The 19415-nt window shown below is 38.4% G+C and overlaps 3 protein-coding genes across 3 annotated transcripts; all 3 read right to left on the reverse strand.

Moving 5' to 3' along the window:
- Window positions 1-449: 449 nt before the first annotated feature.
- Window positions 450-2539, reverse strand: LOC129095097 (serine protease 57-like). Its single transcript, XM_054603473.1, has 5 exons — window positions 2443-2539; window positions 2188-2341; window positions 1616-1745; window positions 1218-1472; window positions 450-958 (listed from the first exon to the last, which is right to left on the reverse strand). The coding sequence occupies exons 1-5, from the start codon at window positions 2483-2485 to the stop codon at window positions 806-808; spliced, it is 735 nt and encodes a 244-aa protein (XP_054459448.1). The 5' UTR covers window positions 2486-2539; the 3' UTR covers window positions 450-805.
- A 3010-nt stretch (window positions 2540-5549) lies between these two features.
- Window positions 5550-8504, reverse strand: LOC129094757 (trypsin-3-like). The gene is made up of 5 exons (XM_054603018.1): window positions 8492-8504; window positions 6505-6652; window positions 6216-6351; window positions 5814-6059; window positions 5550-5708 (listed from the first exon to the last, which is right to left on the reverse strand). The coding sequence occupies exons 1-5, from the start codon at window positions 8502-8504 to the stop codon at window positions 5550-5552; spliced, it is 702 nt and encodes a 233-aa protein (XP_054458993.1).
- A 4320-nt stretch (window positions 8505-12824) lies between these two features.
- LOC129094917 (granzyme B(G,H)-like) lies at window positions 12825-14353 on the reverse strand. Its single transcript, XM_054603223.1, has 5 exons — window positions 14288-14353; window positions 14065-14206; window positions 13817-13952; window positions 13391-13657; window positions 12825-13278 (listed from the first exon to the last, which is right to left on the reverse strand). The coding sequence occupies exons 1-5, from the start codon at window positions 14346-14348 to the stop codon at window positions 13117-13119; spliced, it is 768 nt and encodes a 255-aa protein (XP_054459198.1). The 5' UTR covers window positions 14349-14353; the 3' UTR covers window positions 12825-13116.
- Between the last annotated feature and the right edge of the window lie 5062 nt (window positions 14354-19415).

Here is a 19415-nt window from a genome sequence, read left to right on the forward strand (position 1 = left end):
AACAGCCGAAGTAGTTTTTCAAAGTGTAATAAAGAGGTTAAGTTACTTCTTTCATTCGACAAAGCAAAAGTTACCTTCGTTCTCGACTTTTGGTTCCCACGGCATATCCTTTACTTTTGTTGTTGTAGCGTAGTTTAACACTCACACATATACACAAACACTCAACCTTCTATTCATTCATCCACTTCATCTACTGGAGTACCGCTGGACAACAAACCGTGAGTAACCTGAATGGATGTAACTTAAGCAAAAAGATATATCGATGCCTTAGTGGACTTTGAGAAGGAAGCCATCAAAAGTATGTCTCGTTATAAATTACACTATAATTAAAGTTGCACATTCTGGTTGCAGTTAGAGGTTACAGACTATGATTGCACATGATATCACCCTGCCAACTAAACGGACTACACTCAGGCAAGACTTGTAGTTCGAACGAAAGCCACGCCTGCTCAGCTGTACGACCATTTTTATTGTTTATTAAATGCAACAATTACATTCATTGCTGGGACCTACCTACCAACCGATTATGCAAAATGAACAAAATGACAACACATAAAATACAAAAACATAAAATGAGTTAATGGAAATGTACCTTGCTTTTCCATTGCCATTTTATATAACATTCAACTTACTGAATACTTTTTTCTTGGCTTTTATTTGCGAAATTTTTGCAAAAACAAAAAGTGCCAAAAAAGAATTTATCACCTAATTTCATTCACCAGAGCACTGTTTATCAGAAATAAAACAACATAACAAGCAGATCCCAATCAAGCATGCTGACATATTACCATGTAATCTAATTAGCTTAATTGTTTGTTAACACGTCTTCAATCCATTGGCCGAAGGACGATATGCGTGTGTAGACAGCAGGTCTTCTGGGGTCTCCGCATCGGCGTCCACCGAAGGAGACGACGCCTGCTGCGGCTTCATCACACACCAACGGACCACCTGAATCCCCCTTGAACATATAAAAAATACGAGACACTTAACATGAGGTGCGCTTTGTTTTTTTCTCTGCTCAATTTTAGTTGCTTACTGCACACTAAAATAAAGTTGCATTATTTTTCACCAGGAAAAGAACAGATCTTTCTATAAACAAGATAATCTCAGATCTTTACAGAATAAGATGTTTAGTGTCTCTCCCTATTTTTTACACACAACTCTCTCAATGGATAGTTTGATTTATCGATCAATATCTTGACAGTGCACTCTCTTACCGTGCAGGCACCTTGAAAGGCGCGGGCCCCTACGCCACAAACCATAGCACTGGTGATACGAACACCTGACCATCTTCTACGACATGTCGGCTGTGGCAGGATGGTCACGTTGACTTCCTGGAGCCTGATTGAAGCGGGGCCGTTATCCCTTAAAGACCCCCAGCCAGCTACGATGCACTGACTGGCTGCGTTGATCGTTTCAGGTTTCAGAGGGATCAGCTGCACTGCTTCAGTCAGTTGGGCTCTACGGTCGAGCTGAGACAAGGACATTGATGGTAGAAAAATGTAATCTCAACATCATGTTGGGTGTTGGGTGCAAACTGGAAACATAAATTAAGAGGATTATTGTGCCTAAAATCTGATTTGATGTAATAAACAACAATTTAAACTGTCCTCACCTTCAGCAGCATGATGTCATTTGCGTGTCCATCATAGTTGGGATGTCGAAAGGATCTGACCGCACTGAACTCCTGCTTTGTCGGCTCATTCGCGGTCAGGGAACCAACTCCAAGTACAACTGTGTACGGTCTAGAGATAATAATTGAATGACAACTGGACATTAGGTAATAATCTCTCTTGACAGAAATCAATTTCTACATTTATGTGTCTGTTTAGAGAAAACATACTGAGCACTCTAAAAGCATAATTTAAGTTGATGGATACATTTCCTATCTACAAATCACTGCTTTCCACTGATTTAAGTACAGCAACATTCACCTAGCAGAGACTTGAAAATGAACATTTGTCAAAGAGAGCATCCCCGACTGTACCAGGAAAAAACTGTTTGAAAATGACTCCTTCCCCTATCTTAGCTTCAGTTTGACAAAAAATAAAACAAATGTAATGTTTACTATGTTTGATTACGTACGTCTAGTAAACTCAAAAGTCCCTGCAATTGCATTTTTTATACTGAATTGATGTGAAATTTAAAAACAGGAAAAACATATTGATCTTAAGAAAAAATTCTTACACTGGTATCTGGCAATGTGCTGCGGTGAGCACAAAGTCCTCTCTCACCAGGGCTCCCCCACATCTGTGGCGACCTCGGGATTGCAGCGAGGCCATGTAGGGGCGTGATTGCGGTGCAGAATCTCTGCCTCCCACAATATGAGAACCATCAGCTCCTGACACACAAAATCATAACCCATTAATTTGTCTACCATGTTGTTTTCCGGTTTGTAGTAAATGCAGATTTATATGTCTTGGCTATGTATAGACAGCTTACCATGAAGGACAAAGAGCAGCAGTAGCACGAAACTGGTTGCCATGGTCTCTGGTCAAATCCACACCTTCTACTCATGGTCTTGTCCTTTTAAGAGAAGAAAATGTCTTGCTTATCCTGTGGTCTTTATTGCTTAAGTGTGTGTGCTAACATGCTCTGAAGTCGTTGGTGATTTCAGAAGATGTGGTTATTTAGATTTTCAAAACAGGGCTTCATAATTGATGCAATAAAGCGGTGGCATTCAAAGAAATAAGCACCACACTGAGGCCCACAATGCTCCGAAGTTTGAAACTGCCATATGTGTCACCCCGAAAAATCTACCGATTAACTTAAAGTTAAACACTAGCAAAGACAAACATTTAGGGGTAAATGATAGTTAAAGTAAACAAAGTGGCAAAAAGAAAGTAAAAGTGCAGTGTGTGTGTGTGTGTGTGTGTGTGTGTGTGTGTGTGTGTGTGTGTGTGTGTGTGTGTGTGTGTGTGTGTGTGTGTGTGTGTCTGCGTTTGTGTCAGGGATTCTTACAAAGTTGTGGTTTATTCCCAAACGGTTGTGCTAAATCTTGCAAAGCGTGATGAGTTATTTCACTTTTATTGCGTTGCATCACGTTGAGTGTTAAAACAAGAGTTCTTAAGAAAGAATGTGGTTCTGCGTTATGCAACGTCGGCTACTGCTAACTGCTGCTCTACCATGCAACTGAGTCTCTCAGCTGTGTGGGATTAAGAGTATCAATTTCATATTCACAGGTATAACTGAATTAAGTGTTGAGTATTTGAGTATTAAGTGCTTGTGGGCATTTCTGGCTCAACAGAACACTAGAGAAATAACCTTTGCATTTGTTTTATTGCCTTGAATACAGTTTATACCTCTTGATGAAGAACGGTACCAAAGAAAGCTAAATAATACAGCATTTTAAGTCGAGATTAATTTGGAATGGCTGTATTTAGTCAACTTTATTTTCCTGAATTTAACAATTAAATAACACAGACGCAGCACTAAAGCTCTTTTGTGTGGATCTGCTTGACAAACATTTCTTTGAATTGTGTGACAAAGTAGCTGAACCACAGTAACCACAGCTTCCATGTTCACACTGACACCAGACGCCAACATGTCTTCGATTTAAATGTCATGAAAATCGATCTTATGGACGGGGATACTGCAGGCTAGAGACGCATACACACACACACACACGCCTGAGTGGCTGACCTTTGCCCTTTTTTCAGCTGAAATGCCTGGGTAAGATAAATAAGTAAACATTTTAATAATATTAATGGTACTATTTCCTTTTGCCTTAATGAACACAATTCAGATATGTCCATCATACTGTAGGCGAAGCTTTACTGAACTGTAGGACTGTTTCATTCTTCATTGATTTTCATTAATCATTTCATTAGTGCACCGATTCTGCTGCATTCATATCGTGCAGCTCATTGCTGCCTTATAACAGGCCCTTCAACTGACGTTACATAACCTTATACTTAGAAGACAGCTATATAGTAAATTAAATAATGATGCGGTTATGATTATGACTGTTTGTTGAAATAGCTCTGTTTCTTTTTTGGTTGATTCACATATCATTTTTGTCGCCCCCAGGGTGATCATGAGATTGGTTGCGTGTGTGTGTGTGTGTGTGTGTGTGTGTGTGTGTGTGTGTGTGTGTGTGTGTGTGTGTGTGTGTGTGTGTGTGTGTGTGTGTGTGTGTGTGCATGTAAGTCCATGACTAAATTTATCGTGGAAATCTGTGTCTTTCCACTGCTAATCTAGCTAAAAAGACTGCTTCTGTAATTATCTACATTTCTGCAAGTCCCTTAACGAATGTCCTCACTTAAATATTTCTGTGACCAAACTCCTTCATGAATATCTGCCAACACAAGCAAAGCTCCTGGAAAAAGATACTTTGTTGCATTTGTGTTTCTTAAAAGAAGAAAAGAGAAAACTATATGTGAGACATGTTTTTTTGTTAATTTTGTCGTCCATTAAAGAGAAAACATTGACAACTGTCCCTCTGGAAAAAAAAGTTTTGTGTGTGGTGTCGTATCTTTCATGCGACAGTGCTGTTAAAGTGATGAGGAAGGATGCTCCGCGGACACTGTTCTTGCTGGTATAATAAAGTTTATTACAAACAAGCAACACATGTCATGACGGACGTCTAGAGCGCCCGGAGGTCTCGAGTCGAATCTGAAAGCCCTGCCTTTCGGGCTCTCGCACCTCCTTATATAGGGTACATGTTCTGCAACATTTGGGCTGAAGTCAAGACCATGTATGGGGCTCCGTCATTCTACACATTTGGCCTTCAGCCCCTGGTATCCTGCACATCTGCTTCTTATATAAGACAAAGACACTTGGGGCCTTCGCTGTATTGTGCAAGACCTGAAAATATACCACAGTGGGTAGTTACAGTTGCCACCTTGTGTTGAAAGACGCAACACCAACAGCCAGCCTGTTGCACACCAGCAGATCTAGAAAATCGCCCTGTGAGGAGGACGTATTTTGATTTGTTCATTTTCAAGATGATGTAAGATGTTTGTAACTTTTCTGGACTCAAAACCACATTGTCTATGAAGGACAGAAAACATATCTGACAGAATATTTTGTTGGTGCCATAACCACCTGCATAAAAAATAAGACAAGGCAATGGCTTCTTATAGACCTGTGGGTTAATGATAGACACATCCTACACTCTCAACAACTGCAGCACCATTTTAGTGAAACCCCATCGAGCTACATGGAACTCTTCTTTTTCTTTTATGTTAATTATAGATGTTGGAAGTGCAACTGTTTGTACTCTGATCTTTGTTTGATTCTTCCAAGGAAGCTGGAGACGCACAAAAAAGATAAAAAGAAAAAGAAAAATGTCAGTTACGGTTCGATGGAACAGACAGAATCTAAGTTATTCACTATATCGTTCACACTCCACTTGATTCACACGCTCAAAGGTTACCATTATTATAACTGTTGTTTTTATTCACTTCAATATAATTAGATTTTTCTGATGACTTGTTAAAGAAGGAAATCAAACACGGTACTTGCAAGAAACTTTTATTTAGAATTTCGGTCACACCTACTGACCGCAAAACCTCCATATTACAGTAAATGCATGCTGTGCGAGATTTTCACTCATAATGTTTGAGGATACTTTTGATCCAGTCAAGGTACTTTGATACCTCGGTGTAGGCGTTGGGTTTATTTGGATAGACACAGTTTCCGTTATAGTTGAAAGACACAACACCAACAGCCTTTCCGTTGCACACCAGAGGACCACCAGAATCACCCTGTGAGGAGGAAGAGGCTTCATTAGTTTATTCATTATGTGATTTGAGATGTTTTTAGCATTTCTATACCAGCTGACATGTTCTATTAACAGACAGAAAACCCACCTGACAAAATCCTTTTTCTGTGCCATATCCACCTGCACAGATAACATTGGCAGGAAGAGCAGGCCATTCCTTCACACAGACTTTGTGGTTGATGATGGAGACAGTCACCACTCTCAGCTTATCAACAAGTTGACGACCATTTTTATATCCCCATCCAGCCACCTGGCAGTTTCCTTCCATGTTCAGTTCAGATGTGGGAAGAGAAATTGTGTTCACCCTGTTGCTCAGTTTAACATTCCCAGACAGCTGGAGACACACAACGTTAACAATAATGAAATGTCTAATTTCATAACACACGTTGTTTTTATTTCATTTGACAAACAATTGCTGGAATATGGAGCTAATAATAATAAAAAAGGTTACTCGACAAATTTATCATTTTACCTGAGAATATGTACTTACTTTGAGGAGCATGATGTCTGAACCTCTTCCTGGAGATGTATAAGATGGGTGTATGTATGTCTTTTCAATTATTTTTTTATTTCCATTATCAACACTCTTGAGATCGTGGGTGCCAAGTACAACATGTGTAATTGCCCTGTATGAGAGATAAAAGAGGGATTGTCGGAACATTTTCGAAAATGATAATGTATACAATAGTAAGTTCTTATTTTAAAAAATGTGGTTTATATTTTCAATTGATTTCCAAATACATGAATCAAAGATTGCTGGACAATGAAATGTTACTCACGCGTTATAACAGTGCGCAGCACTGACCACAATGTTGTCACGGATCAGGAATCCTCCACATGTATGACCCCTGTTGTTCTGCAACGAGGCCATATACAGCATGGACCCATCCGGAGCTTCTCCCCCATTTATGATTTCACTCCCATCTGCTGCAAAGATAAGAACAATCAAAATTAGATTAATGTCATATTAAATGGTTGGAGAAAGATAATAATACTTTGGGAATCTTACCATTTCCTCCAAGAAACCCAAGGAGATGAAAAAGCAGAAATGCGTGCAGAGCATGCATGATGCCAGCAAGACAAGTGACCTGTCTTTCTTCTTGGGGCTGTCAAGTCGACCCTTTTATATAGCAGTTTGCTTTGGTGGCCAGTGCGATTATCATCTGTTTCATCTCGACTTTCAACCGCATTATTTGATTAATTTCTGTTTGCAAGTTTGCAGCGTATGTTATCTTTGCATGATCTTCTGTTATCGAATGCCTCAACAGCGTGAAGCATGCTATGGGTTTAACACATTCTGTTACGTTAATTCATTCTCCGTCTTTTACTTTTTGTGTCATTCATTATTCACTTTTGTATTTAGAACACTTTCAGCCTCTTGATTTAGTTCATTCTTGGCCTCCTTTCTTTAGTTTTTATGAATATCAATTAGCAAAATTAATACACTTTTGTTAGATTAATTCAATAACTCAGGTTCAACGCCAAAATTCTGTATTGTCGAAGTCAAAATGTGTCACTGTGGCCATACGGGTCACTCTATTAATCCATTTTTGATTCTCCTCTTCTTTTTATTTTGTGCATGATTTATTCGCTGCATCTTTCAATTTTATTCATTGTGGACCCTCTTCCCCTCAAGAGTTCACGATTAGTATACTTAATTTGGGTGAATTTGATGACTCTATCACTTTGTTGATTATCTTTTTTAATGAAAAAAGAGACATTAATGCATAGATACCAGATAGTAATGATTTAGTATCTTTTTTTAGGATCTGTATTTTCACCATTTGGCTGTTGGGGGTTTTGGTAAAACGGCTTACTCAAAAGAAATTGTGAATTCTGTGACAGACCAGATGAACAACATAAACCAGCTTCCTGCTTCAGTTTTCAGTGACAAGTCACAGTTATGAAACCCGTGCACTAGTCTATGCGCTTTGGATAATCATCACAAGTTTCATTAAATGTAAAAAGTTTTGATTATATTGTACAATATTTACTTTTGAACTGATTTTATAACTTATAATGATTCATGATTTATAACTGCATACACTGTGTCTTAATAAAAAGTGAAATTGAATTATTAAAAGATGAAAATGAGTTATTCCCCGAATATAAAGAACACAAATCTTGATTAAAAACAAGGTATAGCCAGCAACTGCCCTAAACCTTTAGTCTGACCAAAGGCTCCAGGCTCACTTTGTAGCAGGTTATGGTGATTCACTACATTGCAAGTTTGATTGATAATGCAATACTAAAGACATACAGCAACACCTGTATTACCATCTGCTCTTGAAACCCTGTCTTTTTGAGGGGGCTCTTAGTTAGAGTCAAAATCAGAATCAGCTTTTTAAGCCATGTATGCGTAAGCATACAAGGAATTTGACCCCTGTTTCTTCCGCTCACTAGTACACAGAAACCGACAAATAAACAAAAAACAAAGAGATTGAAGAAGAACAAAGGATAATGAGAAACATTTAACTATTATGTACACACACTCAATCATTCATCAGAGTGACAGCCATAGGAAAGAAGTTGTTCTGGTGTCTGGTTGTTTTGGCGTACAGTCCTCTGTCCAGTTTAACGGCCTTGATTATTTCAGGATACATTTTACTTAATTATATTAATATATATTATATTTATTAAAGATTATATTAAATGTATTTCTACATAAATCAATTCAATTCAATTTATTTTGTATAGCCCAAAATCACAAATTACAAATTTGCCTCAAAAGGCTTTACAATCTGTACACATGCGACATCCTCTTACCTGGAACCCTCATATTAACCTATGGGAGAGCGACAGAGGGGGGATCCTTCTCCCAGGATGGACCGAATGCAATGGATGTAATGTGTACAGAATGAACAACATAACAGAGTTACAACAGATTCAATGTATATGACATAAATTATTCATATAATCAGAGTAGTAAGCAGAGTAACAAAGTAAAAAATTTAAAGTACTTGTAATAACAGCTGCAATAACTATAGTAGAATTGAAATAATGATATAGGTAATAGTAATGTGACTAATAATAATAATAAAAAGTAGCAGTGGGTGTCAGCCGGGTCACATCAGGAGGCACGACCACGGTCCAGGTACCACAACGATTCATCGAAACCTGCGAGGCGAGAAAGCACAAAGGTAGAAGCAAAGCCAATAAGCGTAATAGTACAAGGAATAATAATAGTAATGTGACTAATAATACTAGTGGTAATAGCAGTGGGTGTCAGCAGGGCCACAGCAGGAGGTACGACCACTGTCCAGATATAACCCCGATTCATGGAAACCTGCGAGGCGAGAAAGCACAAGGACTCCAGGGAAGAATCAAAGTCAGTAATGTGCATAAATAGGACATGAATACATAAAGATAAAGATGGACGGAGAGAAGAGAAGAGGAGAGAGGAGCTCAGTGTATCCTAGGTAGTCCCCCGGCAGTCTAGGTCTATAGCAGCATATCTAGGGGCTGGACCAAGGCGTACATAAATCAAGCTAATAGCATTTATATACACAAAAGGATTGTCGCTTTCTATTAGAAATTTGAATATTCGGTCAAACGTGGGACATTTTTTGGAACATTTAAACTGTTACGACCTGTTTGAATTCAAAATGTACAATCTATAAGCACAAGAGACCATTTGAAACAGTCTGCTACAAGCTATTTATTTGCATCGAGGCACCTTAGTAGGTTAATCAAGGCCTGACTTTGTGCTAAACACGTCAGAGCATGCAAAATAGGTTTGTAGAGATCACAAGACTACAAGTCTCTTGACCTCTGTTATCTTATAACAAGTCCATGTACTGCACAGCATTTCCCAATTCATGATTCCAATCCTGAACCCCCGAAAAAAACAAGAAACATATCGTAAATGCGTTAATGTCCAATTTGTAGACTAATAATCATATTTTGCAATTTTATCAATTCGAAGCACGAATTTGTCCATTTATTTTCTCTCTTCTTGAGGTTCATCCTTCAGGTGCTGATGTTAAAGTTACTGTTAATGAAACAGCTTGCAGATCTGCTAGTGCAGCAGAGTGAAGCATATGTGTAATTAGTATGGAACTGATTGGTGCGTGACTATTTTATTCCTTCTCTCAATCATTTTTATTTTTACTTTGACAGTTTAAATATCCTTATTTTGTTCATTCTGGGCCTTTTGGACCGTCTTGGCTCCCTGTTTGTGGATTCAACTTGGTCACAGCAAGTGAACTTAAGTTGCAGTAATCTAATCAGTGAAGAACACAGATACAACAGCAAGATACTTTAGAGTGGAAATACTTGGCATAGCCCACTGAAAGATTTCTCTGAAATCTGCATCAAACTAGACATGCCACAATTGCCACAGTTTCCAGGTTCAGATTAGAGTGTTGTTCTCACATTTATGAAACTAATGCTCAAGTTAGTAACCGACATGCAGAAGAGCACAAACATGCACAGACCTAGACAGAGAAAACCTTACTTTATATAAAACATTATATAATATACAGTATTTAATGCAGACAAAATGCTCTTTTCCTGTCACACGTTCACATTTATTTATTATGATTATAGTTCATCATACAAATCAAACTACATCACAAACGGTTTATTGCCAAGTATGTTACACATACAAGGAATTTGGCTTGTTGACTGGTGTGTGACAACAAACACTAGTAAAAGACATCATTTAAAAATAGTACGTTAAGACAAGTATGTTACTAAAGTTCCAAGTGTGTATTTAAAGAGTAGAGTTGTGCAATAGTTATAGTGCAGTAGTTTTCCTGAGAATGTAAGTGTCCCATTAAGTAGGGGTCCTGGGCTTTGTTAATGAGCCTATCCTACAAATCAAACTACATTGTTCAATGTTTTTCTCTTCACACATCTATACTCAGATACAGTTCCAATATACATAAATGCAAGCTGTTGCTGTCTGGTTATAATGTCATCGGCTGTATTAAAAAAAACAATGAGACTTCCAAACCAACAGACTTCAAAACAGCTTCTTTCCTCTGGCTGTGAGACTCATTAATTACCATCCATCCTCCATAAAAAAAAAATATATTTTTTTATTGTTGTTTGTTTTCTTTCCTATGTAGCAAATTGGGATTACTTTCTAAATTTTGTTGTGCAACCCTATCGTACAATGACAAATAAAAACCCTTGTAACCTTGTTATTATACTCAGCATAGAGGGCCAGAGTCAGACCAAAGAGTTGCATAGTTTCTCTGCTTTTTGACCATTAGTGGGCGCCACTCCAACAGTTTATGTCATGTCTGCCCCACGCAGTGCATTACAAACCTCCCTCAGTAAAGGCCAACGTGTCTGTCATCCTTCTGATAGGAGAGGGAGAGAGAGTTGTGTGATGTACATTAATCCTGAGGGACAGAATAGAAAATCACACATACTACATATTAAACTTAACTTGCACTTGAGTCAAAGAGCAAGCACTGACTGCGAAATTTGTTTCGATCCCCGGCTCCCCCATCCTGCATTTAGAGATGTATTTGGGCAAGTATCAAAGTACTTCTGCCATTATTGTATGTATATGTGTGTGAATGGGGTAAATGTTGGCTTGTAGTGATAAGAAGACTAGAAATGTGCTGTATAAAAACAAGTTTGTTTACAATTTAGCAATTATTTTCCAGCATACAAATTAATAACATTTTTGACTCTGCCTTTGTCTTTGCAGCATCCTGGAGCACTAGTGATTACCTTATGGTTCCATTTGACATATTTTTCAGTTACAAATGTACATGTCTAAATACGGACTGACTCATTATTGCTTTTTGAATAATTATCTTGCATTTGGTTTTTTTAGCAATTAAAATATACTGCGTTCAGTGTATTCTTTGGAATTCTCATGGTCTATTTGTCTTTATATAGGTTAACCAGGTGTCAGTCATCTATATTAGCTAATCAGTGATGAGTTCTGAATCTGTTTTCTATCGGTCATTTCAGGTAATTGTCGCAAAAGCGTCATCCAAGCTGAGGACTGTTGCTAGCTGATGTTAGCAGTAGCCTTTACTAAGCTAGCTGATATGAGAAGAAGTTGGAAACATATATTTTACACCGAGTTGCTGAGTGAATGTGGTCACTATCTGTTACTGAGTTCATATGGACATGTGTAGTTAAAAACAGTATGGACTCATTGGTGTTAGTGGATTTTCAGTTAGTGTGCTTTGGATGCTGCAACACACAAAGCTACAAAAAGCTTTAGATATATGTATATATATATATATTGTATGTATATTTTTTGTATATATATTCATATTTTTAGGTGGTAATGATGCCATAAGCTGCACAGGAACATCACTCTCATGGAATACACTCCTTTGGACCCCCTCCTCTCCCTGACTGTGGCTTCTAATCAGCCACATCAAGCCATCCAGTTTTATAAGTAAAAAACACAGGATCAACTTGAAACAGCCCACTGAAACATTTGGTTTTAATTCTGTGACAAACTAAATGAACCACGCAAACCACAGTTTCCAGATTCAGGTTTGAGCATCAGTGTTGGCAATCATAGTTAAGAAACAGCTTTGCAACATCAACAGTTTTGTTGGTTAATGTTTTATTTTAACAGAAGTTTCTTGCAAAATCTTATCGACTGGGGATATTGGCTTTATGCATATTGAACTATCTGTACGTTAACAGATATACCTCCAACACATGCAGGCGAGAACACACTTACACAAACCAATGGTAATACATTTTGCATGGTTATCAAAACCAAAGCAACAGGCTTGTACTGAGACTTAAACAAAGGTTTATTTCCTATTTGTATCGTTTTTGCATTATGTCTTGCAAATTTGATTTGAATATGCTCTTCATCAGCTATAGAAAACACACCAGGAAAGAGTTGCCTTTTAGTCTACTAGTTAGTTGGATTGGCTGCAGGGCCTTTTACATTATATATTCTACAACACACTTTCTCCAAAAAAGGGTTCATCAATACCTTTCAGAAAGAAATCCCCTACATATATTTTTTGTGTAACCAAAAGAAATACAGTATGTTACAATTTGGAAAGTGCCGTTTTATTTTTATTTTAGATGTAGAGCAAAAGTAGAGCAAAAGTGACAGGGCAACTTGAATGCAGCAGTACCTCCACAATAAAAAGTTTTATTTATGAAGCCCTCTTCAAGAAAAATGCACATAGTTTGAAAATGCACAATGCATAAACAGATAACAACTGCAAGAGGTTGAAAACAATACTTATTTTACAACATATCAGCCAGCTCATGATAAGAAAGAAAGTATGTCAGTTGTTGGGAAAGGCAATTCTGTAAAAGTAAGTTTAAAGAGGAGATTTAAAGGCAGCGACAGTGTCAGATGACCTTATGTGGGAGTGGACAGCTGTTCTAGAGCCATGAGCTGGTACAATAGAGTACAATGAAAGTATGCTGAATTGTCACATTTAACAATTATTTTGCTTGAGAATCTTTTTGATCCAGGGAAGGTATTTTGATACATCTGTATAGACGTTGGGTACATTTGGGTAGTCACAGTTTTTATCAAAGTTGAAAGATACAACACCAACAGGCTTCCCATTGCACACCAGAGGGCCGCCAGAATCACCCTGTGGAGAGGAAGAAGCTTGATTTGTTTATTCAATTTCTAGAAGACTTGAAACCATTTAGACCAGAAACCACTGACATTACATTTTTTCTATGAATGGACAGAAAACATACCTGACAGAATCCTTTGTCTGTGCCATATCCACCTGCACAGATAACATTGGCAGGAAGATTAACTCCCCTAGGATGCCATTTTCTCTTACATTCCTCCAGGTTCACAATAGGCACTTCCACCTCTTGCAGCACATCATTAACTTTACCACCATTTCTTGTCAATCCCCACCCGGCTACATGGCACTTTGATTTATCTTTTAACTTAATCTCAGTTTTTGGAAGTTGAATTGGTTTTACATCTTTGCTCAGTCGAGCTTTCCTGGACAGCTGGAGAAGCACAGAATGACAAAGTGACATTTAAAAACCGACAAGGACCAATTTACAGCAAACGTCTTGTCCTTTTTTTTGGGTGGACTAGAACTGAATTAAACAGAACATGAAACTAAGATTTTACTGTAAAGATGCTGTGATTAAATATCTACTTACTTTGAGGAGCATGATGTCCCCCCCTTTTGAGCATTTCTCAAAAGATGGAAACTTGCATGACTTTACATCGTATCTCATTGTGTTATTATCAACCTTCTTGAGATTGTGGGTACCGAGAACCACGCTGGTGGGATCCCTGAGCGAATGATCATGGAGTAAGTTGTCATGAAGTCGTGTCGACAAAATAAATAAAAATGCATATCATTTTAGGGTTCTGAAAGATTGCTGAAAGAGGAGAGTTCACTCACTTGCAGTGTGCTGCAGTGACCACAAAGTGTTCATTGATGAGGAATCCTCCACATATGGGACCTCTATTGTTTTGCACTGAGGCCATATACAGCATTGATTTCCCCCGGACTTTTTTACCATTTATGATTTCACTCCCGAGTGCTGAAAAGATAAGAGGAAAAGAAGGACAAGTTAATGCACATTTGGTGATCTGAGACTAATGACCAGTTGTGGTAGTCTTACCGTGAAGTCCGAGACATGTCAGGAGATGAAAGAGCAGAAACCTGTGCAGGGCATGCATCATGCTGGTGATACTCAACCTGTTGTCTTTGAGGTGTCAAGTCGACCCTTTTATACCCCAGTTTGCTCAGTAAGGGACCCCGTGGTTAAGGTCTGTTTCAACAAAACCTCCTTGACCACATCCTAAGTGTGTTTAAAGAAATGAGGCTTCGTGCAGTATTGCCACTGTTACCGTAACTATAAAGCGTGTGGTTGAGCTGCATCAACAGCCTGAAGCACGTACACACATTATGTGATCGGCATGGGATGAGTTTTCACACAGTCTGAGATGGTAAGCTATTTGGTTTCTTCTCCATTTGATTTAATTTGATATATTCAGTTTTCCCTTTGAATGAGGCCTGCAGGCAGAGCACCAGGCTTTTGCATAGTGGCCAAGCTGTGGAATTGCAACATCTAGGTCAATCACATGATGCCATTGAGCCCCAAAATACTTTTTCTCTTAGACTTACATTTGTAAAGACCCGTCTGTTGACTTAGATAAATTAAGTTCCCAGTACGAAAACTTAGACCCACAGTTAACTAGGTCCTAAAAGTTAAGCATCTGTCACCTCTGTATTGTCATTATTTCTGAGAATTCTTAAATGTTCCTCTCTCACTGTTTTGATAACACTTTAGTTTGATGAACTGAAGTGAAAAATCTAAATTAGTTGTTATGGCTCCACTTTTTAAGCTGTGACCTTTGGGCTGTTGTTGGCTTCTGTCAGTGTGAAGTTGCACCAAAAAACTAAATGAGTAACAGAAACCGCAGGTTTGAGTGTCTGTATTCTCACAGTCAGTGTGCAAGATTCTCATGCGCACTGACTGACAGCTAGAAGTCTGATGGGCAGGCGCGACTCATCTGTTAGGGTTTCATTTGACCGCCGTGGAACATGTGTGTGAATGGCATGCATCTTAAAGTCTGAGGTAAAATGAGGTATATGTTATTATATTCCTTTATTTGCAGCAGCTCAACTACATAGAAACAGATAATAAATACACATATTATACAATAAAATAAAAATAGAATAAAAATAAGAATAAAAATACAAATGTACAGTATGTCCACATGGGGGGGGGGCCTGGTCAGCATGATGACAGACTGTGGTCTCCGCTGTTGTTGTACAGTCTGATGGCAGTGGGCACAAATGAGCGTCTGAAGCGCTCCGTCCTGCTCTTTGGTAGAATCAGCCGATGGCTGAAAGAGCTGCCCAGCTGCCACAGTTCCTCATGGAGAGGGTGAGAGGGATTGTCCAGGATGGCTCCGAGTTTGGCCTTCATCCTCCTCTCACCCACTGACTCCAGACTGTCCAGCTCCAGACCCACCACAGAGCTGGCTTTCCTCACCAGCTTATTAAGTTTGTTGGCATCTCCAGTCCTGATGCCACCACCCCAGCACGCCACAGCGAAGATATATATGTGAAGTAGTTTGCATGTGAAGTAGTTCGCACATCGAAGTATATGAATCAGACATTTGTATGTTATTATTCCCATGTAACAAAAACGTATGAGAAGTTTCAGAGTGCTGGAGCATTCTGAAACATCTCATGTTTTTCTTCACAATGTAAAAACATAGTGAAAAGCCATTGTGGATCTTTGTTCAGAGCAAATAGATCCACAATGGCTTACTGCAAATCAATCCAACATCACTAGGTTTAATTACTTGCTGTAAGCAGACTCATTTAGCATGAATACATTTCCCCCACCATGTTCGTTCTCCTCTCACTTTTAGTAAATACTGATATGTTTCCACATCAAACGACCCTTCGCTGTATAAACGTAAGAAGTGGAAAACAAAGACGTTTCACTAATGTTGATCAAACTGAAACCACCCGAAGGTTTCTTTGAATTCTGTTACAATCTTGATCCACAGAAACCACAGTTTTCAGCTGCAGATTTCCGCATTGATGTTTCCACAGTTGCAGTTTTGAAACCATACCGCACTAGTTTTATCATGATTTAACAGGCAGCAGCAGATGTTTTTAAGTGCAATGAAACACATCTTTCATTTTCTACACTGAAGGCTTTATGCAAACCATAAACACTAGTTGTATATGTGTTGCATTCAGTACGACCTTTTAAGAGCAGGCAGAGGTCAGAGTCTCTGCACCTCAAGCAGAGATAGGTGAGCAATAGGAAAGTATTTCTACTTTAAAATACCCTGCGAGGTTTTGTGAAAAAAACAAATTGACCCACCTTTTTCATATTAGGTACGATTGCTTCGTACTGTGCCTGAGTACGACTGCCGCCTCAGAGTGATGTCTTACATAAAACTCATATTCTGATAAATCAAGGTTTCTGTATTAGTATCAGAATATCTCTGTAAAAGTGAAAGAAAGCAGTGGCTGAGGAGTGAGGAGTGGCTGAGTGTCAAAGGGCCTGTTAAGCCTTCTTAGACACTGTATGCAACTTTTGGGTAGTAACTTCTTTCCATTTCATTCATCCTCAAATGAACCAAACCCCCTTCTGTTTATTACAATAGTATTACTACAAATAATATTACAAACGATAGTTTTATCTGAATTTAAATGCATTTTTTTACGACAGATATTTCTTGTTTGAAGGGTTGGTAAGTTTGTACAGTCTAAATATTGTTACAAATATTATCTTTTCCTTATTATCATTTATTATTGTCCTAATTTGGAGACAAATATTGACTTTGGATATTTGCTCATATTGCAAAACAATAATTTATTATATCAAATGTTTAATTTGTTGTTTGTTTACCACAAACTGTACGAAAGCCTGGAAGAATTCCAAACTTTTTATTCTCAGTAGATTAAAAGTAAAAGCCAGAATGGAAAAACATGATTGTGTATGAATTGTCGTTGCAAAAACAGAAAAGAAATATGCATTTGGTGGATTTTAGTTAATAAAAGTCTATATGGTATGATAATTGTTCTAACTTTAAATTCATACGTTGCTGGATAACCCAAATTATCTTAGAATATAAATAAGGTGAGCTGTTTTCATGCAGCTCCATAAGGGTTCCTTGTTCAAACTAATTTCTCTCCAACTTATTATTTTCAAACAAAATATGTCACTAATGACTTCCTCAACCACACAGATATCTGCTAGTCAAATGCAATCAATTACAATTAAAGTACAACAGCCCTGCAAAATATCCGATACATCATATTATATAAAGAGTATCTTCTAAAGGAATTGAATCTAATATTTTTTTCAATGTGTTTTCTCCTGTGTAGTAACAGTGTAGTACTAGCCAGTGTTTCATTCCATACAGTGTATCTCAGCTGTTGCTGTTACTCTGTTAGTACTTCATGATATCCAGCAGAGAGTGCCAGAGTTTGCAACAAGACTTTTAAAATTGCTCTGCTTTTTCATCACCAGAGGGTGCCGCTTCTCCATCTAATGTAAAGTCACAAATTGAGCCGTCTAATGAATCTTCTAACATCATCTGTCTGTGCTGCATTCAAGCCCACTCCCTCACTTTCAGCAAAACAGCGAGCAAATCATCTCACTTCAAATACATGATGTACATGTCTCACAGTTGGACCTGGTGGTGGTTTATTAAGTGGAACAGAGATTTATGAAAAGGAAAACAACCAATAACCTGATATCTGCTTATGTGGTGCAGCTGGATGACTTGGGTTATACACGCTTAAAATCTTCCTGGTTTAGGGATGAAACCTCAGAGGCCCGATCAATTTGAGTTCTCCCGGCTGCAGCCACCGAGAGTCTGATGCAGGACAGGATGAGAGAAATCATTGGACTTTACTAAATAGCTACTGTATTGTTTTTAGCCGTGCTCATTGGTGGTCATTTTTAGTTTTGACGTATATGTCAGTAGGGTTGAGATTGATCTTTCTGTGCTCTTCGTACTGTCATCATAGTTTATTCTGCTTTGACTCTTTCTTTCTGGCTATACCTTGAAAAAAAAGGGCTTACTCTGTAGACACAGAAACATTGAGAAAGATTTTAGAGGCAAAGATTTGTTATTGGTCCTTAAGGTTCCACACTTTGGTCTGCAGTTGAACACCACAACTTGTCTAGACACAGCTTGCAAGAACGCTTTTGGTCGAAACTTCACTGTTGCTGTTCCACAATCTGTCTGCTATTGTAAAGTATAATATGAACTTTATGTACAGCTTGTTTTTAAGCTTTGGTTTTAGCCAGGATTTGAGTGGAATATTGTTCCCTCATAGACTCAGTTGGAGTGGATCTGGCGTCCAGCGTCTCGGTAGTGTCGAGTTCTTTCTCCTACGACATGTCGACAGACCTGGACAGAGTAAATGCTAATAGTCTTATACAACTCACAAACTCAAATCCAAGGAAAACCTCCTCACCTGCTTTATTTCATATAACCTAACAGGAAAAACAGAGCAGTTTTTAACGTTGTTCATGGAAGAAATTTGCTTTTAAGGAAGAACATGCACCTGTTAATCTTTGAGTTTAAAAAAAACTTGCAGTGTTGAAAGTACCGCCATGCATGCAGTGACAAAACACAGAGTCTGTCTGGTTTCACTGGCATGAAGAATTACTTCACACAGCGGGGCTTGAGGGGCAGGGTGGATAGGCATTGGCACGAGTAAAACTTTGCATGAAGCGGCTCTGACTTTGGTCTTTTCCAGTCACTAACAGCCAAAGACAACCTCATGATGTTGACTGGGACGTCGGCCAACATGTGGCTGGCCTGCCTCAGCTGGCCAAACTATATAGGAGATGGTCTGTGCCCCTTAAGGCTGCCACCACCTTTTCTGTGATCATCTTCTTATATTCTTATATTTAGATTTTGATTGCTTGTTTACATATTGATTATATTCCTTTTATGCTGACAGTTTACTCTCGTCAGCATAAAAAAATGTTGATCGTAGCATCACAGCCATTAGCTTAGCTGAGGCTGCATTAAATAAAATGCTACCCGTCTCCCAAGATTAAAGTCAGAGTGAAACAATGGTGGAGGGAGAAAAATTTGCAGCAGTCTTAAACAACTGCAATTATTTAGTTATCATTTCTTGTTAGCCTTTTACAACAAAGCCTTGAGTGTAGCATTCATGGCTCTATATAAACTTTTTTCACCACCTTCCCACATTATGTCGAAATACACTTTAAACCGTCCCATTGTACATCTTTG

This window comes from Anoplopoma fimbria, chromosome 8, assembly GCF_027596085.1.
Source record: "Anoplopoma fimbria isolate UVic2021 breed Golden Eagle Sablefish chromosome 8, Afim_UVic_2022, whole genome shotgun sequence".
NCBI lineage: Eukaryota > Metazoa > Chordata > Actinopteri > Perciformes > Anoplopomatidae > Anoplopoma > Anoplopoma fimbria.